Source organism: Hemitrygon akajei, chromosome 12, assembly GCF_048418815.1.
Source record: "Hemitrygon akajei chromosome 12, sHemAka1.3, whole genome shotgun sequence".
NCBI lineage: Eukaryota > Metazoa > Chordata > Chondrichthyes > Myliobatiformes > Dasyatidae > Hemitrygon > Hemitrygon akajei.
This window is the reverse complement of record NC_133135.1, coordinates 77,493,397-77,520,596: the sequence shown is the minus strand read 5'-3', so window position 1 is coordinate 77,520,596 and position 27,200 is coordinate 77,493,397. Positions and strand designations below refer to the sequence as shown.

Sequence of the window (27,200 nt, the reverse complement as noted above, 5' to 3'; positions counted from 1 at the left end):
CTACTCTCAGAAACTAAAACCTATTAGGAAGGATTAGTTTAGAGATAATTCAGCATTTTCTTTCTCATTACCAACTATTCTGGGAAAGCGTCCCTTAGCAAATCTTATTAAAAATGCTAGTGTTTCTCCACATTAATTTTAAACTCAATCCTAAATTTAAACATAAATTCCAATACTTCAGACCGCTGTTGTCCATGGATTTCAGAACTGCGATCAAGCCAGTTCTGCCCCAGGAATAGCACATCCATTCATTTCAAATGGACTAGTATAATCACCTGGATTCTGATTAAGTATTAGGGAATGCATAATTCTTTTAAATTAGAGATGACTTCACGTCTTTCTTTTAATTTTTAAATGTTTAATAATTTTCACCATAAACCTTTTCGAATTGTGGAGTATCATTTCCTGTGGTTTTATTTCTTGGTCATGCTGCTCCCTCGCAGTACAATGACATTGCACCAAAAGAAGTCCTGCTGCCTCACAGGACTTCAGTATTTATCTTGAAGGTCAATGGCCAAGATGTACAGGTATGGCTCACAACGGCAGGAAATTCTACTCCACTTAATCAGGAACGTGATTAATTATTCAACTGTGACTATTAGCAAATAAACAATGTACCAACATACATGGAATTTTGTAGTAATAGATAATAAAACACAGAGCAACCCACATTTCTATTGAAATACTTACTGTTTTTAGTTGAACTGAACATATTTCATAATTGCAAGGTTTATCTCACAACAACACAGAAGGAAGCTATTCAGCCCACTTGGGTCCATGCCAACTCCCAAGTAAGCAGTTCCATCAGTCCTATTCCCTTTCTTACTTCCCTGTATCTGAACCTTTTTTTTCCTCTCTCTCTCACTCACTCTCACACACACACGTATGTGGAGATATAAAGCTGACAGGGAATATAAAGTTGAGATTCCTAAAATATAATCTTTTAAAATGGTACATGACATACAAATCCCATTTTAAAAGAGTAATTTCCAAATGCCCCCATTATGAATTGGCCCATTACAATATGCTAGCTATTGTCCCCAGTTTTCTGAGTGTTTGCTTTCATCTTGTTTTCAAGCTTCAGCATTTCTTGATAAAATACTTCAGCTGTTTCAAAGTCAATGTCCATCTAGAAAGAACACAAAAAGTACAATAACTCAAAGGAAACTTTACCGACAAACCAACCATATAAAAATAAAAGCATAGCCAGCCATTGTGAATGAACAATAACAATGTTTTTAGTTGATGGGAACAATTTACCAGCTAGCAAAAATGTTCTACTATTTAGAATAACACAATGGCAAAATAGAAACTCCATCATGCATGAAAAAGTTAAGTTTTGCCATATCCAAATTTATAGTCTTCACTTTATCTAAATCTGATCTTATAAACTTTAATGCCAAAATATTGTACTGTTCATGAAAGATCTAATTAAATGGTACAGCAACATTGGTCGTATTTTTGTTATTACGCAGTTACCTAACCTTGTATTGGGCAACATAATTATTTCCTAATCCAGATGTGCAGCTCTGGTATTTCACGATTGGATCCAACGACTCTGGCTTCTGTCTGAACAACCAAACCTAGAAAATTAAAAATGATCAGAAATGGAACGAGAAGCTGAATGGGACTTGATTTAATTACACAAACTGAATGGAAATTTTGAAATAAAATGCAATAGTTTCTCCTGCAGTGACATCGAGTCCCTCAAACTAAAAAAATCTATATTCTCCAGTTTCTGATTTCTTCCCAAAAAATCCTCATAAACCTTGTACTATTAGTTTACATAAATATTCTAATTCATTTTATTGACTTATTGAGAGATTGTAAAAGGATAGAGGGCAAATAATCTTGTGTAAATTAAGTGTATGGAACGGAGATCACAGAGCTGGAGGAAGATTTCCTGTATTAACGGCAGCAGACCACTCTCATGTCTTTGAGCAGTATACTATGTAATGATTTTATCTATCTGCACAATATACAAGTCAAGCTTTTCACTGTATCTCTGTATATGAATAATAAAACAATACCAACAGTGGACACTGAGGAGCAGAACAAATATACATAGCTCGAATTCAGGCCCAGGAAGTTTAAAAGACAAAATAAAATCGATGTACCCTGGAATAAAACTACTTTTTCATTTGAAAGTAATAAACTGTTTCAAATGGGAGTAGAGTGTGCAGCTGATGGAGCTGCTACTTTGCAGCCCAAGTGATTCAGGTTCAGTCTTTATCTCCAGTGCTTTCTATATGGTGTTGGTAAATTTTCTTGTTACCTTATGAATTTCCCCACATGCTTCAGCTTCCTCACACATCTCAGAGAATTGTGGCATACTAGGTTAATTGCTCTGTACATAACCGACCATGTAATCTTAGAAAGTTGAGGGAAATATCGATAAAATAAAATGTAATTAGTGTAAATAGGTGCTTGATGGTTGGCATGGAGTCAGAAGGCCAACAAATTTCCATGTTTTAGGGCTATGAATGATTTCAGGTCACAAGTCATTTTTTAATTATTCATTCACGGGACATAGTTGTCACTGGTAATAATTAGTATTCATTGTTCATCTTTAACTCACAAAATTGAGTGATTCACAAGGTCATTTTAGAGGGTAGTTAAGACCACCTTGGGCCTAAGTTAATTATAGACTAAACCAGGTAAGATCAGGTTTTTACAATAATTACGTAGTTTCATGTTCATCATCACTTATTTGAGATTTTAGTTAATTACTTAAATTTAAATTCACCAGCATTCATGTTACCAGTACGACAATCCAATCTAGTAATCACTATACTGTCGTAATTCAGAGAAGTCGCAAACATGAGGAAATCTGCAGATGCTGGAAATTCAAGCAACACACACAAAATGCTGGTGGAACGCAGCAGGCCAGGCAGCATCTATAGGAAGAAGTACAGTCAACGTTTCGGGCCAAGACCCTTCGTCAGGACTAACTGAAAGAAGAGATAGTAAGAGATTTGAAAGTGGGAGGGGGAGAGGGAGATCTGAAATGATAGAAGACAGGAGGGGGAGGGATAAAGTTAAGAGTTGGAAAGTTGATCGGTAAAAGAAATACACAGCTGGAGAAGGGAAAGGATCATGGGACGGGAGCCTAGGGAGAAAGAAAGGGGGAGGGGAGAGCACCAGAGGGAGATGGAGAACAGGCAAAGAGTGATCCTCTTCGCTGAACACATACGCTCTGTCCGCCAGAGAAAGCAGGATCTCCCAGTGGCCACACATTTTAATTCCACGTCCCATTCCCATTCTGATATGTCTATCCATGGCCTCCTCTACTGTCAAGATGAAACCACACTCAGGTTGGAGGAACAACACCTGATATTCTGCCTGGGTAGCCTCCAACCTGATGGCATGAACATTCATTTCTCTGACTTCCGTTAATGCCCCCTCCCCTTCTTACCCCATCCCTTATTTATTATTTTTCCCCTTTTTTCTCTCTCTGTCCCTCTCACAATCATTCCTTGCCTGCTCTCCATCTCCCTCTGGTGCTCCCCTCCCCCCTTTTCTTCCTAGGCCTCCTGTCCCATGATCCTTTCCCTTCTCCAGCTCTGTATCCCTTTTGCCAATCACCTTTCCAGCTCTCAGCTTCATCCCTCCCCCTCCGGTCTTCTCCTATCATTTCAGATCTCCCTCTCCCCCTCCCACTTTCAAATCTCTTACTATCTCTTCTTTCAGTTAGTCCTGATGAAGGGTCTCGGCCCAAAACATTGACTGTACTTCTTATAGATGCTGCCTGGCCTGCTGCGTTCCACCAACATTTTCTGTGTGTTGTACAGTGTAGCGAGGAGAAGGTGTTTGTACCACTGGAACAGAATTTATACCATCTTATACTGACATGTCTAGAATTTCCTGTGAAAAGTTACACAATTAAGCATAAACCATCAAGAGTAACATAACTGCATAATTGTACCATTAGTTTTTAATGATGGTCCATGAAAAAAAAAGAAACATTTGTAAACAAAATAATTATTTTTGTTCCATATAACAAATATATTATGTTGCACAGAAACAGAAGGATTTACCAAATGAAATTGGTATTTTATTTGCACACTACAGGTATGGTGTTGAATATTTGTAGATCAGTTAATGAAGGTATTCCTGAGGAATTACTTGACACAGCTCTATTGGGCAATTTGATTTGCAATGTATACAAAAGAAATGACTTTTGGAAATAAATTGTAACCTGTAACAACATTAAAACCTTATTGGATTTTAAATGTTATGACATCCACATTAATAAGCAATATTTTTAAGTAATTATAATTTATTTTCCCTACCAACTACATACCATTGCTTCTGTTCCATTATATGGGTTCAAAGTAAATGAACTTGCGAATATACGGATCTGGAGAAAAGAACAAGTTGAAGAAATATTAGTAAAACTGTGAACAGTATAAGCAGCCAATCTGTATGGACTGAAAATGCACAAGACATTCCACTCACCAGCCACATAAAGGGTGCTATAATTGTCCAGAAAATGGGAGGAAAAATGCCATAGGTCAAATTTGTCATCACAAGTCCTGGGCATACCACACTGGAAAACACACCCTGCAAACAAGAGAATTTTGGGGAGAGAGAGAGAGTAAGAGGGTGAGAAGGAGAGGGCACGGGGGCGGGGGGTGGCGAGGGGGCAATGTTCACAACTCTGGTGTCATTTTCACTTCTGGATGTTTCTGGCTTTTCCAAGCTTGAATGCTTCAAACTGCAGTGAACAAAACAGTTCTGAATTGTCTTGCTGTTTACTTCTCGTCAACTATTGGTGACAAAAATCACTGCTTTTTGGAATACAACTGACGCTATTTAAAAACTGTTCACTCGGTTTAATTGTCTGTTTTTGTATCAAATTATACATACAAGACGTAAATTTTTTAATTTTTCCTTTTTGAATTAGGTTTTGGCATTAACATTGTTTGACCCAGTTTATCTCTTAAATAGGCCTTTAATTGAAAATAACAGAAAAGAGTGTTATTTGATATTTTATATTTATTCTTTAATTGATCAAACAACATCAATATACCTCCTTCAAAACAGTCACCTATATATCTGATCCCTTTTTGAAACCAGTTATGCAAAAGTTGATTATCCATTGTAAAAGGAATAAATCTATTTTGTATTAGGGTTCTCTTTGCTAAAAAAGATTTCTTTATCTCATCATCCACATTTACCTTATTCCATAAATCGATCAAATGTTTTAATATAAGAGATTCTTTCTTTTCCCGTATCCATTTGGATTCCCATTTATATATAAAATCTTCTGGTATATTTTCTCCTATCTTATCTAGCTCTATTCTAATCCATGCCGGTTTTTCTTCATCAAAGAAAGATGCAATAAATCTAAGTTGATTTGCTTTATAATAATTCTTAAAATTTGTGAGTTGTAACCCTCCTAGGTCAAATTTACATGTCAATTTTTCCAACGATATTCTTGACATCTTACCTTTCCAAAGAAACTTCCTCACACATTTATTCAACTCTTGAAAAAACTTCTAGGGCAGTTGTATTGGTAATGTTTGGAATAAATATTGTAATCTAGGAAATATACCGGTATTCATTTTTACAGCATTAACTCTACCTACTAATGTTGTTGGTAACATCATCCATTTTTCAAGATCTTCTTGAAATTTTTTCAATAATGGCAAAAATTTAATTTATATAAATTCTTTATATCATTATCGACTCTTATACCTAAATATTTTATACCATTTGTCGGCCATCTAAATTGAGTTACTAATCTCCTTTAGTAAGGGGTAAAATTTCACTTTTATCCCAGTTTACTTTATACAAGGTTTTGTATGTATAATTTGATACAAAAACAGACAATTAAACCAGGAATTTATAAGTCAAGACAAAAATGGGAAACTGATTTGAATATTAAAATTGATGAAAAAAATTGGTCAAGACTATGTCTTGATTGTATTACAAATACAATAAATGTCCGACTTAGATTAGTACAATACAATTTTTTACATCAATTATATATTACACCACAAAAAATAAATAGATTAAACCCAAATTTATCTGACCAATGTTTCCGATGTAATCAAGAAATTGGTACTTTTTTACACTACTTGGTCTTGTTTTAAAATTCAACCTTTTTGGATAAATATAAGACTTTTATTGGAACAAATTATTGGAATACAACTTCCACATAGCCCAATATTATTTTTATTAGGTGATATTGAAGGGATAATACCGAAACCTAAATTGAATAAATATCAGAAAAAATTTATAAAAATTGCATTGGCAGTAGCCAAAAATGCTATTGCAGTTACTTGGAAATCAGATTTATACTTAATTATGGATTGTTGGAATAATGAAATATATAGCTGCATTCCACCTGAAAAAACTTAAGAAATGAATATGATATATTTTTGAAAATTTGGCACCCCTATCCACAAAAGATAGGACTAAATATATAGGTCCTTTGAAGATAAAAATTATTAGTTATTTGGGGGGAAAAAAATAAAGATATATACTAAAGTTATTTTGAACTCCATGGAGCATGTGGGGATCCTCCGATATCCAGGCAATCCTTTTTTTTCTTCTTTCTTTCTTTTTTTTCTTTTTTCTTTTCTTTTTTAGACAGGGATGTTAAGGGGGGGAAGGGTTAAGGGGAGGGGGAGGGCTAATATTAATTTTCATTACTCTATTATTCTATTCATTTTATATAATTCTCTTAAAAATTTAATAAAAAAAATATTTAAAAAACTGTTCACTCTAAGCACAGTGTCATGTCTAACGGCCATGCAAGTGCATGTGACCGATGCTAGTTAGAAACTGTTCGGCAATAGTCTCCTGCCCCAGTTAAGCTGGTAGTATCTCAAATAAGTGAATGTAATCTTGGTTATTTTCTCAATTTAGTTTATATTCTTTAAAAGTTGTCCCAAATAAATAGCTGCCCCAATTAACCAGAATCCACTGTATATATAATGTATTTTTGTATAAGTGTGTGCATGAGAACTATATATAAAAAATGGCACATTCTTGTTAGGAAATTTGAGAAAGGACACAATGCCAATTATTTACATTGCTACAATTTTTTAAAATAAGCATAGGAATTTCTGGGAACAAGATTCAATTCCACAGAGCTCAGTATTTATTTGTAGTGCATAATAGTTGCTTTCATGTCCAACGTCATGTTGGTGAAGGAAATATGCAGAGTAAACAAATTATTCTACTAATCAACAGACAAGTTATTTTGCTTCTCACTCCAACTGACATAAGGCATCTGCCTATCCATTATTTCATGGTTTACATGTGATGCACAGTGCCAAAGTTTGCATCATATTAGATATACTGCAACTCAATATGAGAATGCTGTTCTTGGACTACAGTTCAGCATTCACCACCATCATTCCCTCCAGGCTCGACAAGAAGCTCAGAGACCTCGGCCTCCACCTTGTCTTATGTAGCTGGATCCTGGATTTCCTGTCAGATTGCTGGCAGGTGGTAAGAGTGGGCTCCCTCACCTCTGCCTCTCTGACCCTCAACACAGGTCCCCCTCAGGGCTGTGTATGAAGTCCCCTCCTGTACTCTCTGTATACCCATGACTGTGTCACTACCCACAGCTCCAATCTGCTAATTAGATTTGCTAACGACACTACACTGATTGGCCTAATCTCAGATAATAATGAGGCAGCCTACAGAGAAGAAGTCACCACCCAGAGACAGTGGTGTCAAGAAAACAACCTCTCCCTCAATGTTGCAAAAACAAAGGAGCTGGTTGAGGACTATGGGAAGAATGGAGACAGGCTATCCCCTATTGACATCAATAGGTCTGGGGTTTAGAGGGTGAACAGCCTTAAGTTCCTCAGGCTAAACATCACCGAGGATCTCATGTGGTCTGTACATACTGGTTGTGGTGAAGAAGTTTGATGTGGGCCCCCAAATCCTTTCTATAGGGGCACAACTGAGAGCATCCTGACTGGCTGCATCACTGCCTGGTATGGGAACTGTACTTCTCTCAATTGTAGGACTCTGCAGAGAGTGGTGCTGACAGCCCAGCAGATCTGTAGATGTGAACTTCCCACTATTCAGGGCATCTACAAAGACAAGTGTGTTAAAAGGATCATTGGGGATCTGAGTCACCCCAAGCACAAACTGTTCCAGCTGCTACCATCCAGGAAACGGTACCATAGCATAAAAGCCAGGCCCAACAGGCTTTGGGACAGCTTCTTCCATTAGACTGCTTAACTCATGCTGACACAACTGTATTTCTATGTTATACTGACTATCTTGTTGTACATATTATTTATTATAAATTACTATAAATTGCACATTGAGACAGAGATGTACCATAAAGATTTTTACTCCTCATGTCTATGAAGGATGTAAGTATACAGTCAATTCATTCAATTCAATGTCTATCTGGTGCAAGTGTTCCCAATCTGGGGTCCACAAATCCCTCGGTTAATGTTAAGGCTCCATGGCATAAAAATGTTGGGAATCCCTGATGTAATGCATAATTACAGGTAGCATATCATGCCTGACAATGTTTGACATGCTGGCAGGGGTCAGAAGGCCTTTGATCTGTGGCAGTTCAACACACTTAACCCAAGGGCAGCAGGAATTATCTGTGGCATGGTTCATGACATGTACAGGTAGGCAACCTGCAAACAACAAAAAAACAGTGCCACATAAAACACTTTTGAAGCAGATCAGTAACACTCTGACACCTTGTTTCCGTTACCTGGGCCTCATGGGAGGAGCTGAATACTAAATAATGCAACCCTGGGAGAAGTCCACAAATTTGTGCTTCATTGAACTGCAACTACTCCTCTGGGCCAGCTTTTTGCTAATACTAATACCCAAAGGATGGATTGCTGTGGCTCTCTGAAAGTACCTGCAGCCTTGACAGTAGCTGCATAAGCTTGTCTGCTGCAGGCTGAGTTGCACAAGCCTGACCTTCCAATGCTGCACCAATAGTTTCTGCTTGTTCTGCAGTAGAAATTATTGAGGGTATACCACATGTTCTTCTGGAAGGAAATCAGAAAATGCTGGAAATCTTCATTGGGTCAGGTGGAAGTACTAAAGTTAATGCTTCAGGCATAAGGTGGTAGCTGAATAATGGGTTGTGTATCAAGCATTGCCTGAGGACAGTGCTATAGTTCGTGAGGTATTACATTTGAAGAATGCAATCACTATTCTTTGGCCACTTAACCTCTTCCACTCTGTTCCATGCTGCATGACCCTGGTACTAAATGTGTAGATATTTGTCCTCGTTACCCTAGCAGAACTTATGTAGACAGTGTGTGTGGATAGAAAACACAATCTCTCCTTGTTGAAATAGTTTTCAACATCTCTCTTGTTGAAAATGATTTTCAAAATGGCTGCTGTCACAACTCTCCTTCCCTTACAAAGGGGCAGACTGGCTTTAACTTGCTAACTGCTGACAAAACTAGCCTCCAACAGAAGCATGCAGCCACTTAGCAGCAGATAACAATAGGTGCATTTAAGTAGCAGGCAACATAAAAGCAAGTTTTGGAAGCGTCAACAGTACTGTGATATTCAATATCGTTCCTCTTATAATCCAATTGGAAATTAAGCGCTTTAAGGTTTAAAGAATGAACAATATGTTTCTAATTCATTTAAAAATCAAACATTTCACAAACTAATTATTACAATGTTATCACATATCCCATCAGTCATTACAATCTCTTCAAATGTGTAACAACAAATCAGATTTACCTTGCTATTATAGTGTTTGTTCAAGGATACACTCAAAAGATCAGATGCATATTTAGATGAACTGTAAGATTCCTGGCCTTGGCTATGTTGGTAGTCAGTTAAACTGAAGGCAGATTTTCTTGCATTTCTAGAAGACGTCCAAATTATCTGTGATGTACAGCCAGCTTGATCAAACAAAGGTTCCAAGTTTCGTATCTAGGCAATGAAAATTGCATCAAATAATTTTCTTCATTATATATTATGCTAAAATTTGCTTTCTTTGGATGGGCAGAAATTGAAGAAAAGGTTCTATATAAAGCAGCTTAAAAGTTTAGCAGAGTGGATGAATGAAATGAAGTAGATGTTAATTTACATGCATTTCAAACAGCTTTTGAGAAGGAAGAACGAATAGGGGGTGCATTAAAAATAATAGTTTTTGGAAGTCGAATTCAAGTTTGTCATTCAACCATATATGAATACCCACGAATACAGCCAAATTTAACAGTGTTACTCTGGGGCCAAGGTGCAAAACATAGTACTGTAATTGAACACAGTAACACAATTAAAGCCACGTGGATCTGAAAATAGTTGAAAGGCAGCAAGCCAAGTTAAAAGCAGTCCCTGTTACCAAGGCTTTCATTTCTGAGGGCTGCCTGTGAAACGGTTTTGCCATTGTCACAAACACCCATTTTCTATAATAATTTGCCATAAATCTTTCATTCCATAACATGTGGAAAGATGGCGGCGCGCATGGACGCAGTGGCCCCTCAGGGAGCGATAAGTGTATCTAGTGTTTGTTCTGTTTGTCCTAGACGCATAACATACAGTCGGAAAAACTGACGAGTTCTGGTGTGACATGGACAGTTTATGCCGCTACGGACCACTATCCGCTACCAAGCCGGCTGATTCCCGAGGGAGGAGGAAGCGAAAGCGCTGTGAGAGAAGACAGAGGAGGGGTAAGAGGGCCGGCAGCCATGCTAGGTTAAAAGCTAACCCTACCAGGCCAGTGGTACCATCCCTCCTGCCCTCAAATGTCCGCTCCATCGACAGCAAGCTGGATGAGCTGCGTCTGCTGAGAGAAACACGCAACGAATTTAAAAAACTGCTGTGTGTATGTTTTCACAGAATCCTGGTTCTATGACAACATACCGGACGCAGCGATACAGCTACAGGGAATGACATCATTTCGTGCAGATAGAGAGGCAGCTAGCTCCTGTAGAGCCGGGTAGGGGATCTGTGTCTACATCAACAAAGACTGGTGTGCGAACGCTACAGTAGCTGCTAAACTCTGCTCACCTCTGGCTGAATTTCCCCATTGTGAAATGCTGGCTGTTCTATCTGCCGAGGGAATTCACCATCATGCTTGTAGCAGCTGTTTACGTAGCTCCCAATGCAAACGCTAAGGCTAATGCTAACGAAGCACTGGGAGGCCTACATGAAGCCATCAGTGAGCTACTGACTACACATCCTGACAGCTTTGTGGTGATTGCTGGGGACTTTAACCACACCAGCTTAAAGACTGTGTTCCCCAAATTCCTGCAATATGTGGATTTCAAAACCAGGGGAGACAACACACTGGACTTGGTTTATACCAACATCCCATAGGCGTACAAAGCAGCCCCCGCCCCCATCTTGGCCACTCTGACCACATATCTGTCATGTTAACACCAGCATATAAACCACTGCTTAAACGTATGAGAGCAGAGAAAAGACAGATAAGGGTCTGGCCAAAAGGAGCAGCCTCAGCACTACAAGACTGTTTTTTGCACACAGACTGGGACATATTCAAGACAGCAGCCTCCTATGATGACCATACAGACATTGAGGAGTATGCAGAGGCAGTAATCAGCTACATAGCCAAATGCATGGAGGATGTCACTGTGACGAATACCTTCACCGCACGTGGTAATCAAAAGCCATGGATGACAACAGAGGTGCGTTCACTACTGAAGGCCCGTGACACAGCCTATAGATCGGGGGACAGGAGTGCGCTTCGCTCAGCCAGGACTGCGCTTTCACTAGGGATCAGGAAAGCAAAAAGGGCCTACATGGACACTTCTGTGACACAGGTGACACCAGATGGATGTGGCAGGGAATTCAAGCTCTGACAGACTACAAGATCAGGCAGAAAACTGATGACAGCAATGCCTCTCTTCCAGACAGGCTCAACAATTTCTTTGCACGCTTCGAAGCATCAAACACTACAGCAAGGGGGAGAGCCAATCCCTTCTTATCATCTGACCAGCCGGCTCCAATCATTGATTCAGAGCACACATGAAGGACCCTTACCAAGGTCAACCCACGAAAAGCAGGAGGTCCCGACAACATCCCTGGACGTGTGCTCAAGGAATGTGCTGATGTATTAGCAGATGTCCTGACAGACATTTTCAACATCTCCCTTAGTCAAGCCATTGTCCCCAAATGCTTCAAAACCTCCACAATCATCCCTATAGCAAAGAAATCAGTTGTAGCCTGTCTGAATGATTACTGTCCCGTTGCCCTGACCCCCATAGTGATGAAATGTTTCGAATGGCTTGTCAAGCCTCATATCACAGCCAGCCTCCCCTCATCGCTGGATCCTCTACAGTTTGCTTATCGTCCCAAAGCCTGGGATTAATATTGACAGTCATCATGATTTTGTTAGAAAAATATCCTATCTAATGAATGTGATGGAACTTTTTCCATGAGGGTAACAAAGCATATTTGTAAAGGTAGGTGTAGTTGATGAAGTCTACGTGGATTTCGGAATGTATGGCCTTAAGATCCCATGTGAGAGGCTGGCCCAAAATGTTAGCGCCAGTGGGAATCAGTGCAAGTTGTCAAATTCAGTCAATATTGGTGCGATAAAAAAAAGCGCAGAATTGTGGAGTCCTGTTTTTGTGAGTGGAAGCCTGGCACTAGTGGTGGAACATGGGTATTTGTGGTGGGAACTATATTCCTTTTTATATACAGAACTAACTGAATGTGAATGTAGTGGGTATGATTACTAGGTTTACAGATGGCATCAAGATTGTTTTGATTGATCATGAAGAGGATAGTCTAAAGCTACAGGATATTATGAATGACTCAGTAAAATGAGCAGAGCAATAGCAGGTGGAATTTAATTCCGATAGGGAGAGGTGATACATTTTGGAGGGACTGGTAAAGCTAGGACATAATCAATGAATGGAAGGACTCTAGGGAATACTGACCAAGAGGAGGATCTCAGATATCTGAAGGGGTGCAGAACAGGTATACAAAGAATGAAAGCCAGACGCCATCTGTAAAACCCAAAGGATGGTTGATATTTTGGTTCGAGACCTTGATTGAGAATGTATATAGGATACTTGTTTTAATTAGGAAAGCTACAGAATATTATAACAGGAAAACTATAATACAAGTATATAACACATTGAATAGGCCATGTTAGAGTACTGGACTACACAGCACATGAAGAATTCCATGCACTGGAGATTTTGAACATGTTACCCAAGATGGAGGATTACAGCTATGATGACTGGATAGTCTGGGTTTGTTGTCCTTGAATAGAAGAAAAAGAAGACATCCTGACTGAGGTATACAAAATCATGAGGGGCATGGGTAAGATAGATAGTAAAACATTTTTCTTCACATCAAAGGTATCTAAAACCAGAGGCTAGAGGTTTAAGAAGAGGGTTGGGAGGTGAGAAGGGACCAGGATTTTTGTTCTCACTTAGACAGTAGTTGTAAACTGGAGCACATTAATAGGAGGTGGAGGCAGGTATTCTCACAATGTTTTAAAGATCATTTATTTGCCTAGGCTGACTGCTGAGCGCTGGAAAATGTTGTACCCTTTACTCCTCCCAAAATGCATCACCTGGAGTGATCCGGATTGAATTCCATCTGGTATTATTTTGCTTGCCATACCAACTCATCAATATACCATCCCACAATCAAAGGGTACCCTCTACATTTTCAACAATACCATCATTCTTGGCTTTATTTTGTAAACGTATTAATCACACTGCCTATATGTGCATCCAAATCTTTTAATGTGTGTACAAAGGCAAGAGTCTAAGTGCCTTTGATAAGTACAAAGGCACTTACCAGAATCTTATAGCATTGGTTGCATGGTAAAGTGCTGTGTTTAGTACTGACTTATATCCAGTAGAGCTACTTGTTGGTGCCCTAGTCCTTTTAAAGGAGCTCTTACGCACAGTCTATAGTTCACCCCAAAATACTGTGAGAAGCTACATTAGTTATTCCCCATTAGTAAATGCTTCAAGATCAGAACTGACTGTATCTAAAACCCTATTCAGGTGGAAAGAATACAAGTTTATTCTTACTAGTAAAAAATGTCCAAAGACATTTGTCATAAAGACCTGCTGTAGTCCATCATCGGTAAGCCAATCTTCCTGTGTTAGCAATCCATTCCCAGTGGTAAACATACTAAATATTTCCCTGTTAATAAGAAAAAAAGTATCATCTAGTATCTTGTTAATATGAGAAAAGCATCACCTAGCATGCTGATCATAAATGCATATAGGGGAAAGGGAGAAGTGGAGTTGGCAGTATGTGCAAAGGGAAAAGTTTGGGGTAGAGAGGTTGTGGAGAGAGGTGTGGAAACAGTTCAAGAGGATTAAAAAGTGTAAAAAATAAAAATGAATAAAGAAATAAAAATATTCAGTATTTTTTCTTTGTGTTATTATAAAATTTAATTAAAATGTTTAACACATAAAATAAAATAATACAGCATTTATCTAAAGCAACACACAAAATGCTGTAAGAACTCAGCCAGTCAGGCAGCATCTATGGAAATGAATAGACAGACCCATCTTCAGGACTGTCCCCTCTTCTCTATTCAGACCAGCAACCACATTCTCTTGAAGCACATTTGAGGCACTGGATATGCAGTATAACTTAACATTCAACTCAGAAAGGCTGAAGAGTTTCATCTTTCAACCCTACACTAACTACAGAAACAGAACAGGTTAGACGCTTTATCCTTGTCTTGCCACATTAATATTGTGATGACTTGAGTAAAATGAATGTCTAACAGCAACATTTTTTAATTGATACTGACATGCACTGTTTACAACAAATTAGACAATACATCACTACGTATCAAAAGCACAAGAGATTATGCAGATGCTGGAAATACAAAGCAACACAAATAAAGTGCTGGAGGAACTCACTAAGTCGGGCAGCATCTATGGAAATTAATAAGCAGTCAATGTTTCAGGTCGAGACCCTTCTACAGGACTGGAAAGGAAAAGGGAAGATGCAGGAATAAAAAGGTGGGGTGAAGGGAAGGAGGATAGCCAGGTTGGTAGGGAAGGTAAAGGGCTGGAGAGGAGGGAATCAGATAGAAGAGAGTGAATCATAGGAGAAAGGCAAGGAGAAGGGGATCCAGGTGGAGATGATAGGCAGGTGAGTGGGGAATAGAAGAGGGGAAGGGGTGGAATTTTTTTTTTAAACCAGAAAAAGCAACTGATATTCATGCCATCAGGTTGGAAGCTACCCAGATGGAATAAAAGATGTTGCTCCTCCACCCTGAGGATGCCTTTATCTTGGCATTAGAGGAGGCCATGGACCAACATGTCAGAACAGGAATGGGAATTAAAATGTTTGGCCACTGAGAATTCCCACTTTTGCAGATGGAGCAGAGGTGCTCAACAGAATGGTCTCCCAATTTACGAAAGGTCTCATCTGTGTAGAGGAGATCGCTTCAGGAGCACTGGACACGATAGATGACCCCGGCAGATCTGCAGGTGAAGTACTGCCACACCTGGAAGGACTGTTTGGGGCCCTGAATGGAGGTGATGAACAAGGTGAATCCGCTTGCAGGATTAAGTGTCTGGAGGCAGATTAGTGGAGAAGGTTTCCTGATCTGTCAGGGCATCAAAGGATGTGGTGAGACGGCAGGTGTAAGGGGTTGAGTGGGATCCAGGATCAGCCATGATGGAATGGCGGAGCAAACTCGATGGGCTAAATGGCCTAATTCTGCTCCATGTCTTATGGTACCAACTAATCTCACTCCTGCATATCCTGTGTCTAGCAGAATAGTATATATTTTCCTATTTATTTATAAGGCTTTGTCTTTCCTGAAATCATTCTGTAAAGTTCAGTTATCTCTACACCATCAGCAGAGATTTTCATTCGATAACTGTGCTGTAGGAAGGCAAGACTAATCATGTCACAAACTGAACCAGATTGCATAGTAGGGATTATCATAGACCTATTGAGGCAGAGACTCGGTGGAGATCCAGCAACAAAAAGGGAGCCCACCATTAATCGGTCATAAAATTTCAGTGTTCTTACTCTGCCAGTAATTGGAATATCGAGTCAGTGAAAAGAGCAGAATCTGATCAAAGACTAATGAAGCACCCTTAGAAACCTTGATAGGAACCAAAAGCTACAAATCCATACTAGGAGAGGTGGGCGGTGGAGTGGAGATACATCTCTACCAAAGGAAATGTAAGGAATTCTTTCCCGTCACCCTTGGGCAAGTTGTAGAACCTGCTTTAGCCCCCACCGATCAGGGTCACATAAAGCCATGGGAGCAGGTGATCGATGGTCGTATGAGCAGCTGGTGCATATCACAAGTCCTGGTTATGTGACCACTGATGCCAGGCAGACAAATCAGAAGAGTACTGATAAAGACTGGGATCACAGGTATGTAAAAACACTGCCCAGAAGGTGGCAATGGCAAATCAATTCTGTAGGAAATTTACCAAGAACAATCATGGTCAACAGATGTAAGACCATGATCGTTCACTTGATACAACATGGCACATAATGATGATGATGATGACAGCGACAACTCAGGGAGGGGAGAGGGAACATAATCATACAATTCCATTGGCAATGAGAACAAAAATTATAGGAGAGAACGTGGTGATGTTACCCACTTGGTCATAGCTCCACTCATCCACAAATGATTTTGCATAAGTGACACCAGTCCAAAGTCTTTAATGTCCTTGATATTCTCTGAGGTGCTTAAAAACTCCAGAAGATCTAAAATACTAGTCAACCTCTATTTCTATCCACATCATGTCCACTCAAACATCCTTTTTATATGAATGATCTCTTATATTCACAATCTCAGTTTTAGATACAATTGGGGAAAGTCTCTTAAATAACTCCATCATTAAGATCCTAAACTGTCCCTGAGATAATGGAGGTGAAGTTGTTTTAAGTGTGAAATACTGTGCAGTGGATTTAAGTAAAAGGACAGCTGACTTTGTTTGTTGTGAATCAGAAAACTGAGTTAATTATTTCTAAGTACTCATGATACTATACCTGGAAAATAAGCCATCTAGAAAGGCTTTCAAATTGAAATGAGGGTTTGGCATAATCCCAGCATTTAGATAGAGATAATCTAAACGTTGATACCTGCACAAAAACAAAATATTAATTATTTAGTCAAAGTTGATGAATACAACACACAATACCCATAATATAAAGAGTCTATTTCTGTGTTGTAATTAATACAGGGTATGCGATTATAGCTGGTTGATCAGGCCATTAGACTGTAAACAACAGCCAGTGATCGGTTACTTAGTACCCACAGAAATAAAAATTTCAAATTAATTTTACATTACTTTTGCAGAATTCAACCAACAGCAACTTATCTTTCTGATATCTTCAATTATGGGAAATAAAGTGAATTATTCTTTGCACCAAACTGTTCTATCCTGTTAATTGAGAATCCAAATGACAAATACAGGAAATACCAGGTTTGACAGGAACAATCCTGAGTCCAGAAACATTAAATGGAAGTAAAGTTTCACCTCAATAGTGCGGCCGAATGATGGTAATATTTATAATTTATAGTTACTGCTTTGGTATATTTCAACATCAGCTAGTCCTGAAACTCAGACAATACGCTTTGAGGGTTAGACATTTACCGGATGTGAAATGTCAGAAGCTCATTCACATATCCTTCAATTTTATTTTTATTTAAGCCAATGGGAAGAATAATACCATAGGGTACATTCAGCTGGATACAAAGACTATACTCAAACCGATTTATATGTAGTTGATAACAAACTACGTGGGTGGGGCTGATGGTGCAAAAGGCATCAATAAAGTTAGGTAGAAAATAAAAGGACAGAGGATGTCAAGACCAAACTCTTAATTCCCCAGTCAAGTTTTAATATGAATGAAGTGTCCATTTCTGTAGACATTAAAGAAATGCAAATGAGCCAGCATGTCTTTATTAGACATTTAAAACTAAATGAAAGGCAGTATTTACCATTTTAAAGTATTTATTTTATCAAGTTACAGCAAATGCAATTACCCAGTACATAATAGCTTTGCCTCATTTTGTCAGTGTAATACTTTAGAAAATTAGTTCAGCAAATATCACAAAATTCATACTAAATTGAAAGAAGTTGGTAATATTGAACTACCTTTGTCTTACTTCTATTGCTCCTTTGATCACCGAGTTAACGTTTCCTATGTCTATCTTCAAAAGACTAATATCAGCCCCTGGATGTGACAGCAGAAGTTCGGACTTAGCAGCCTCTGCTTTCTGCATGTTTCGACATGCCATACAAAGGTGTATCTGGTTATCCTCAGACAGAATGCGACCACAAAGAGCCAGTCCAATGCCGCTAGAAAAGAAACAGATCTGTCATTTTCTACGGAGAAGGAAATACATAACTACTGGAGGGCAGCTGTACTACCGTTTGGTGTGTGAACTGCAAGGCTTCTCACTGCAAGACCCTGTAACGGGCTGTGAAGACAACAGGGTCTCTCCTCCTTCCCCACCCCCAATCCAGGACATATACCTGAAGCATTGCATTTGCAGAGCCCTCAGCATTGTCAAGGATCTCTCCCATCTGTTCTACAATCTCTTTGACCTCCTACTGTCAGGCAGAAGCTACCAAAGTATAAAAACAAGGACTGATAGAATAGGTAACAGCTTTCTCCCCCTGGTTGTGAGACTTCTGAACACCTTTGCCACCCAGTACACATTACTTATGATGTGCCAGTTGAATTATACTGTTGCAATTTAATTATATGTTGTGTATGTGTATGTCAACTTGTATATCTACAGATTTTTTAAAAATCGGTTAATATTATTGTGTTAATATTACTTTATGTGATATATGTATTGTGTTTAGCTGTATACATGTGTAAGCTAGTAAAATACTGTACTTAGTAAAAGACACAGTGCACGAAACAGACAGTTAACAAATTAAATTATGTATAAAGGACAAATGTACATAGGGAAAGAATGATGAACTAAGAGATATTTAGAAATAGGAAACTACCAAAAAGATGCAAGCGAAAGGACATTTACTCTGCCGGGGAGATGTTATAATGATTTGTTTGCACTGCAAATAAAGCCCAAACATTTTACTAGCATATTTAGTGGGTATCTGATTCTTAAGTAAATGGACTTTATTTCCTCTCCCATGTATTTAATGAGGTATCGATATGTCAGTGATAAAAACAGAAAAGGCAGGTCAAGTAACTGCAAAGTAGGGTCCATGCCTGGCCCAGGCAAAACTGGGTTGAAATATGAATATATTTCCAAGTACATATAATTCCATACCATAGCAGTGATAAATTTACATAAAATTCCTAGCATACAAGCAGATATTCTTTGTTATAATCTTTCCTCCACCAAATCTCTGCAAGCCCAATCTCAAATGAATCTGTTTCCCCTTCCCCCAGGTTGCACTGTGGTTGCATCAATGGGGTCAAGTCCAGAACATAGCCAGTTTCAGTCAACGCTCGCTAAACTCCTCCACAAGTCAGTGTCCCTGCGAACAACACTTCGGAACAAGCTGCCTTATCAGCCACGGTGTCCCAATCTCCAGTTCACAACTCTTCCATACCTTTACCGGTATTCTCTCTCACGTCACAGTCATGCAGTCCTGATCACTGATCTGAAATACTTAATCCTGTTGTCTGACCTGCTGAGTCTCTGCAGCAGTTTGCTTCTTTGCTCCGGATTCCAGCACCTGCATTCTCATGTCTCCGTGTTAATCGAAGACGACTTTAATGGAACCCTGCTTCAGCCTCCGCTGAAAGTTCCCGGGACCCGCCTCCAGAGTTACCTGTTCGCTCCCGTTACCAGGACAACCTTGCGAGCGCTCGATGCTCGGACGGCAGCCGGCGATGCCATCTTCGTGCGGGTCGGTCAGTCAGTAAGTCAGAGTCGCCTGGCGTCCTCGGCACGGTACCATGGAGGTACAACCGCCTTCCTCCACCCCTCCGGGTACGGATGATACCACCAACTCCTCCCCTCGGACCACCTCACGTCACTATCCGCCAGATCACACTACTACTACGGCGTGCGTCGGCGGCCTGAAAGCGCGGACACCGCATTGCGCGGAATCTCGAAACAGCCGGCGCTTCCCGGGGACCCTCACCCGGGTGCCTGCGAGAGGTCCGGATGCGCCAGCCTTTCTGCTGCATCAGGGGCAGTTCGGTTGCAGGATAAACACGGAGATGACAAGCAGAACGAATGGCATAGCCGGTAGCTGATGCCAAGGAGAAGACCTGCAGAATCGGCGCTTATAGCGAAAGGGCCGTCGTTAGGTTTCATTCTCTATTTTCGTACAACCCGCATCAACAGCAGGCGCAGGCTGAAAACGAGTAGATTTGGCAGGGAGATCGAAACGTACACTCAATGCACAATGGCTGTTTTTAAAATATATATATATTTTTAATCCCACCCCCGTTGTCATTTAGAAGGTGGCAGTGAACTGCCTTGATGAACTCTTTGCATGGGGTAGGGTGGTCATATGTGAGCCGTACCATACCGGCATGCGGTAATGTAGTGGTTAGCACGGCTTTATTACGGCGTCGGAATTCGGAGTTCAGTCCCGGCGTCCTCCCCCAGAATGAGTGGGTTTTCTCCGGGTCCTCCGGTTTCCTCCCACAGCCCAAAGTCTGCATTGGGTCTTGTGCAATGAACCAGAATTGGTTAGAGATCTTAAGGTAAAAGAACCCTTCGGAGCAAGTGATCATAATATGATCAAATTCAAAATTGGAAAAGAACACTGGTAGGGCGATGGCAGAGCAGCATGGCTGGAATTTCTGGAAGCAATTCAGAAGACACAGGATATATACATCCAAAGGGGAAAAAGTATTCCAAAGGAAAGATGACACAACCGTGGTTGACAACAGAAGTCAAAGCCAAAGAGAGGGCATATAACAGAGCAAAAATTAGTGGGAAGTTAGAAGATTGGAAAGTATTTAAAAACCAACAGAAAGCAACTAAAAAGTCATTAAGATAGTAAAAATGGCATACAAAACTAAGCTGGACAATAGTAAAGAGGATACCAAAATTTTCTTCAGATACATAAAGTGTATAAGAGAATTGAGAATGAATATTGGATTCTGGAAAATGATGCTGGAGAAGTAGTAATGGGGTCAAGGAAATGGCAGACAAACTGAATAAGTATTTTGCATCAGTCTTCACTGTGGGTGACACTAGCAATTTGGTGGAAGTTTCAGGTATCAGAGGTTATGAGGTGTGTGAAGTTACCATTACTAGAGAGAAGGTTCTTTGGAAATTGAAAGGCCTGAAGGTAGTTACATCACCTGGACCAGATAGTCTACACCCCAGAGTTCTGAAAAAGGTGGCTGAAGCGATTGTTAAGGCATGGGTAATGATCTTTCAAGAATCACTAGATTCAGGAATGGTTCCTGAGGACTGGAAAATTGCAAATGTCACTCCACTCTTTAAGAAGGCAGTAGAAAGCAAACTGTAGGCCAGTTACACTGGCCTCTGTGGTTGGGAAGATGTTGGAGTTGATTATTAAGGATGAGGTCTCGGTACTTGGAGGCACATGATAAAATAGGTAGTAGTTAGTGTGGTTCCTCAAGGGAAAATCTTGCTTGACAAGTCTGTTGGAATTCTTTGGAGAAACAACAAGCAGGATAGACAAAGGAGAATCAGTTGATCTTGTGTACTTGGATTTTCAGAATGTCTTCATCAAGGTGCCATAGATGAGGCTGCTTAACAAGCTATGAGTCCATGGTATTACAGGAAAAATTCTAGCATGGATAAAGTAGTGGCTGAATGGCAGCAGGCAAAGAGTGGGAATAAAGGGAGCCTTTTCTAGCTGACTGCTGGTGACGAGTGGTGTTCCATAGAGGTTTGTGTTGGGACTGATTCTTTTTATGTTATATGTGAATGATTTGGGTGATGGGGTTGATGGTTTTTTTGCCAGGTTTGAAGATGAGATGAAGATGGGTGGAGGGGAAGGTAGTTCTGAGGAAGTAGAGAGGCTACAGAAGGACTTAGACAGATTAGAAGAATGGGCAAAGAAATGGCAGATGGAATACAGTGTTGGGAAGTAGTGTTGGTAGAAAAAGATAAAGGGTTGACTATTTTCAAAATGGAGAGAAAATACAAAAAACTGAAATGCAAATGGTCTTGGGAGTCCTTGTGCAGGATTCTAAATGTTAATTTGAAGGTTGAGCCTGTGGTGAGGAAGGCAAAAACCATGTTAGCATTCATATCAAGAGGACTAGAATATAAAAGCAAGGATGTAATGTTAAGACTTTATAAAGCACTGATGAGGCCTCATTTAGAGTATTGTGAATGGTTTAGGGCTCTTATCTCCAAAAGAATGTGCTAAAACTGGAGAGGGTTCAAAGAAGATTCATGAAAAGGATTCCAGGATTGAATGGCTTGTGAATGAAAAGTGTTTGATGGCTGTAGACCTGTATTTACTGGAATTTAGGAAAATGAGAGGTGACCTCATTGAAACCAATCGAATGTTGAAAGGCCTTAATAGAGTGGATGTGGAGATGTTTCCTTTGGTGGGAAAGTCTGAGACCAGAGAACAGAGCCTCAGAATAGAGGGGCATCCTTTTAGACTGGAGATGGGGAAGAATTTCTTTAGCCAGAGAGTGGTGAATTTGTGGAATTATTTGTCACAGGCAGCCGTGGAGGACATGTTTTTATGTATATTTAAAGCAGAGGTTTGTAGATTCTTGATTAGTCAGGGCATGAAGGGATATGGGGAGAAGGCAGGAGATTGAAGCTGAGAGGAAAATTGAATCAGCCAGGATGAAATAGCGGAGCAAGCTCTGTGGGCCAAGTGGCCTAATTTTGCTCCTATATCTTATGGTTTTATGCCAAAACTAGATGATTTTCTTTGTTCCTTTCTTGAGCAATTAATCTGCAAAATTCATACCATTTCCAACAAGAAATCATCCCTTAAATGTCATTTAAAAAGAATGTTGCCCAATGCAGTTGTTTGCTTTGAATATCTAGCAGTAGTCTAGAATAGAGTAGTTGGCTTATCAATGTTTGTTTAAGATTTATCTTAATGACTTGAAGGAGTAGCATCCAAGTTTGCTGATACGTTAAAGGTAGATGGGTAATCATGTTGCTCTCAGGATATTTGGATAATGCAACTTGATATGGATAGATTGAGTGAATGGAAAAAATCTTGGCAAATGATGTTTATTGTAGGAAAGTGTGAGGCCGTATACATCAGTAAGAGAAATCCAAAGACAGGATATTATCTAAATGGAGAAAGCTGCAGATGAGGAATGAACGCACACAAAGTGCTGGAGGAACTCAGCAGGCCAGGCAGCATCTAGGGAAAAGAGTGCAGTCGATGTTTTGGGCTGAGACCCTTCAGCGGGACTTGAGGAAAAAAGATGAGGAGTGGAATTAAAAGGTGGGGGAGGGGAGGGAGAAACACAAGGTGAGGGTATGTGGTGAAGTAAAGAGCTGGGAAGTTGATTGATGAAAGAGATACAGGGCTGGAGAATAGATAATCTGTTAGGAGAGGAGCGCAGGTCATGGAAGAAAGAAAAGGAGGAGGAGCATCCGAGCGAGGTGATGGGCAGGTAGGGCGATAAGGTGAGAGGGGGAAATGGGAATGGGGGAATGTTGAAATGGGGGGACATTACAGGAAGTTCAAGAAATCGATGTTCATGGCATCGGGTTGGAGGCTACTGTAACCCTCAGGCTTTGTTGGCTGCACAAGTCCAGGGAAGACAATCTCTGGTCCTGCCAAAAGGGTGAGATTGAGATGTGAGTCCACCCCAAAACCCTCCTGGTTATGTGGACGCTGCGTGATTTGTCCACGAAATAACAGACAATGTACTGCATACAATTAAATGATTTAGCTTTATAATTCTTAACTCAACTACAGGACTAGTGAAGAAAAAGTTTAAAAAGCAGAAAAGGGCCCATTTTAATGAAACAGTCGAATATGCTCAAGTTGGAGTTCATGGTTTCCCCTTCGCCGATCCTCCTTCGGTCCTCCCGGCCTTCATCAGACCATGGTTCTGCTGTGGCATCTTCTCTTCCTCTCCCGCCAAACAAAAGACCCAGATCACCCTTGTGTCAGGCAACTGTCATTGGACATCTCACATTCCAAAGCACCCGTTATCTCTAACCACAACCCAAACACTGCTTCTACACAAAGACCATTACATTAGCAGTGAAACCTTTTCCAGGGTGTTACACTACCCAGATGGAATATAAGGTATTGTTCTTCCAACCCGAGTGTGGCCTCATCAAGCAGACGAGGCCATGGACTGACATATCGAAATGGGAATGGGAAGTGGAATTTAAATGGGTGGCCACTGGGAGATCCCACTTTTTCTGGCAGACAGAGTTTAGATGCTTGGCGAAGCGGTCTAATCTACGTTGGGTCTTACTAATATACAGGAACCATACTGGGAGCACCAGATACAGTAGATGACCCCAACAAACTCACAGGTGAAGTAAAGCCTCACCTAGAAGAACTGTTTGGGGCCCTGAATGGTAGTGACAGAGGAGGTGTAGAGGCAGGTGTAGCACTTGTTCGCTTGCAAGGATAAGTGCTAGGAGGGAGATCAGTGGGGAGGGATGAATGGACAAAGGAGTCACTTAGGGCGTGATCCCTGCAGAAAATAGAAAGTGGAGGTGAGGGGAAGATGTGCTTAGTGGTGGGATCCCATTGGAGATGGTGGAAGTTACGGAGAATTATGTACTGGACGTGGAAGTTGGCGCAGTGGAAGGTGAGGACAAGAGGATGCTATCCTTGGTGGGGTGGTGGGAAGATGGGGTGAGGGCGGATGTGCACGAAATGGAAGAGATGCGGTTGAGGGCAGCGTTGGCTGTGGAGTAAGGGAAGCCCTTTTCTTTAAAGGAGGAGAACATCTTCTTCATACTGGAATGAAAAGCCTCATCCTCAGAGCAGATGTGGCGGAAACGGAAGAATTGAGAGAAGGGGATGGCACTTTTTCAAGTTACAGTGTGGGAAGAGGTGTGGTCCAGATAGCTGTGAGAATCAGTGGGATTATCATAGACATCAGTAGATAAACTGTCTCCGGAGACAGAGACTGAAGGAGAAAGGGGAGGGAGGTGTTGGAAATGGACCAGGTAAATTTGAGGGCAGGGTGGAAGTTAGAGGCAAAATTGAAGAAGTCGATGATCTCCGCATGGGTGCAGGAAGCAGCACCAATGCAGTAATCGATGTAGTGTAGAAAACTTGGAGAGTGACATCAATGTATGCTTGAAACATAGACTAATCCACATAGCCAACAAAAAGGCAGACATAGTTAGGACCCATGCGAGTACCTATGGCGACATCTTTTGTTTGAAGTGGGAGGAGCCAAAGGAGAAATTATTGAGAGTGAGGACAAGTTCTGCCAGATGGAGGAGAGTGGTAGTGGAGGGGAATTGGTTGAGTTTGGTGTCCAGAAAGAAACATTGAGGCTTTCCTGGTGGGGGATGGAGGTATATACAGACTGGACATCCAGAGTGAAAATAAGATGCATGGGGCCAGGGAACTTGAAATTGTTGGAAAGATCAAGAACATGTGAGGTACCATGGATGTAGGTAGGAAGGGACTGAACCATGGGGGATAAAACTGAGGTGAGGTATGCAGATATGAGTTCAGTGGGGTAGGAGCAAGCTGAGACAATGGGTCTACCTGGACAGGCAGGTTTGTGGATCTTGGGTAGGAGGTAGAAATGGGAGGTTTGGGATGATGGAACAATGACGGTGGCAGTGGATGGGAGATCCCCAGAGTTAATAAGGTTGGTGATGGCATGGGAGACAATGGCCTGGGTGCTCCTTAGTGGGATCATGTTCAAGGGGCAAAAAAGCAATCAAACCTGGCTCTCAATTGTACAGGTTATAGTGGGACTGTGTGTACTGTGTGCAGAGTTGGAGACAGTATACTGACATTGGAGTCACTGTAAAAGAGATACACTAGAATAATTCCTGGGATGAGAAAATTGTCCTATCACAAGCAATTAAAGAAATGAGATCCTTGTTCTTTGGAGTTTGGTAGTATGAGGGGTAAACTTTCTGAAACATAACAGACTGAAAAAGAATTTCAGGATGTATATTGTATACATTTCTCTGACATTAAATGTACCTTTGAAACCTATTGAAGGAACCGTATAGGATAAATGTCAAGCTGCTTCCTCCAGTAGGAGAATCTTGAACAAGGGGACAGTTCTAAGATTGAGGGATGATTATTTAAAACAGAGGCTCGGGAACTTCTTGTAGAAGGTGGTGGTCTCTGGAGGTAGGTACCACAGGGGACAGTGGAAGATAAATCAGTCAGGGTATTTAAAAAGCAAGCTGATAAATTTTTAAAACATCAGAGAAGTGGGACTCTAGGGAACTGGCTGAAAGGAGGAAATGAGAACTGGGGTAAAATAACCATAATCACATCATTGAATGTAAGGGAAGGCTTGAGGATTCAAATGCCTTATTTCCCTTCCTATTTTCTTACATTCTTATGAGATGATAAAGGTACTGATTCCTCTTCATTACTGTTCTGTCGATGACAGACTTTGAATTACACAGTCCGCAATATTTACAATAAAAGGGGCACACTGAATTTTTTAAAACTGCAACATGAGATTTTAAACATGTTATGAATAAATTTTCAGTGTATTATTATAGCATTACAACTGACCTCAGGACATATTCATCAATCCCTTTTTCCCCCTCCTCCACCTCACAAGGAACTGAACAGAAATATGAAAATAACTGATAAGATTGGCCATAATCATCACTGACAATTTGGAGCCCCACAGGCTATCCGTGACCTCTTTCTAAGGATACCCAAAATATTAATCCAAATACATAAAATATGTACTTCATTCATTCATTGTCTGAGGGCAAGACAAACACAATGTCTACCCAAACTGATCTTGAGAAAGCAGTGACATGTTGCTTTCTTGAACTACTGCACTCCACATAATGAACATGTTTCTGCAAATTGATACAAAGTTCCAGGAAATTTCCCTGGCATAAATGATTCAAAGATTCAAAGTACCCTTACCATCATCCTCCAGATACAAGGCCTTCGGAATTGGATATGCACCCCACTGATTGAGACTAAACGACATCCAAATGAACTAGTTGACAGCAGCATAGAAAGGTGAAAATACAGGGGTAGAACAAGACTGTTAGATGGCATGTTGCATTATGGAGCATCAAACCTAACTCGGGTTTGACATGGCAAGATCTACAAAGTAATGGATGGATAGATGATAATACAACTATTATTTTCTCCTGTGCAATTAGGATTGAAGAGATGGGGTGCTCCAAGTGTTTGCAGATG

General features: G+C 40.4%; 1 protein-coding gene across 4 annotated transcripts; it reads right to left on the bottom strand.

The window, feature by feature from the left end:
• Positions 1-337: 337 nt before the first annotated feature.
• hsd17b7 (hydroxysteroid (17-beta) dehydrogenase 7) lies at positions 338-19,954 on the bottom strand. Of its 4 annotated transcripts, none has more exons than XM_073063543.1 (9): positions 19,713-19,932; positions 18,054-18,257; positions 16,942-17,034; positions 13,986-14,100; positions 9,703-9,897; positions 4,459-4,563; positions 4,304-4,360; positions 1,485-1,583; positions 338-1,129 (listed from the first exon to the last, which is right to left on the bottom strand). In XM_073063543.1, exons 1-9 carry the CDS (start codon positions 19,778-19,780, stop codon positions 1,028-1,030), a joined length of 1,038 nt encoding a protein of 345 aa, XP_072919644.1. In that variant the 5' UTR covers positions 19,781-19,932; the 3' UTR covers positions 338-1,027. The 4 variants fall into 4 exon arrangements, with proteins under 4 accessions (XP_072919644.1, XP_072919646.1, XP_072919645.1 ...); XM_073063545.1 differs by lacking the exon at positions 19,713-19,932 and adding an exon at positions 19,569-19,700; XM_073063544.1 differs by lacking the exon at positions 4,459-4,563 and having other exon boundaries at positions 19,713-19,936.
• Between the last annotated feature and the right edge of the window lie 7,246 nt (positions 19,955-27,200).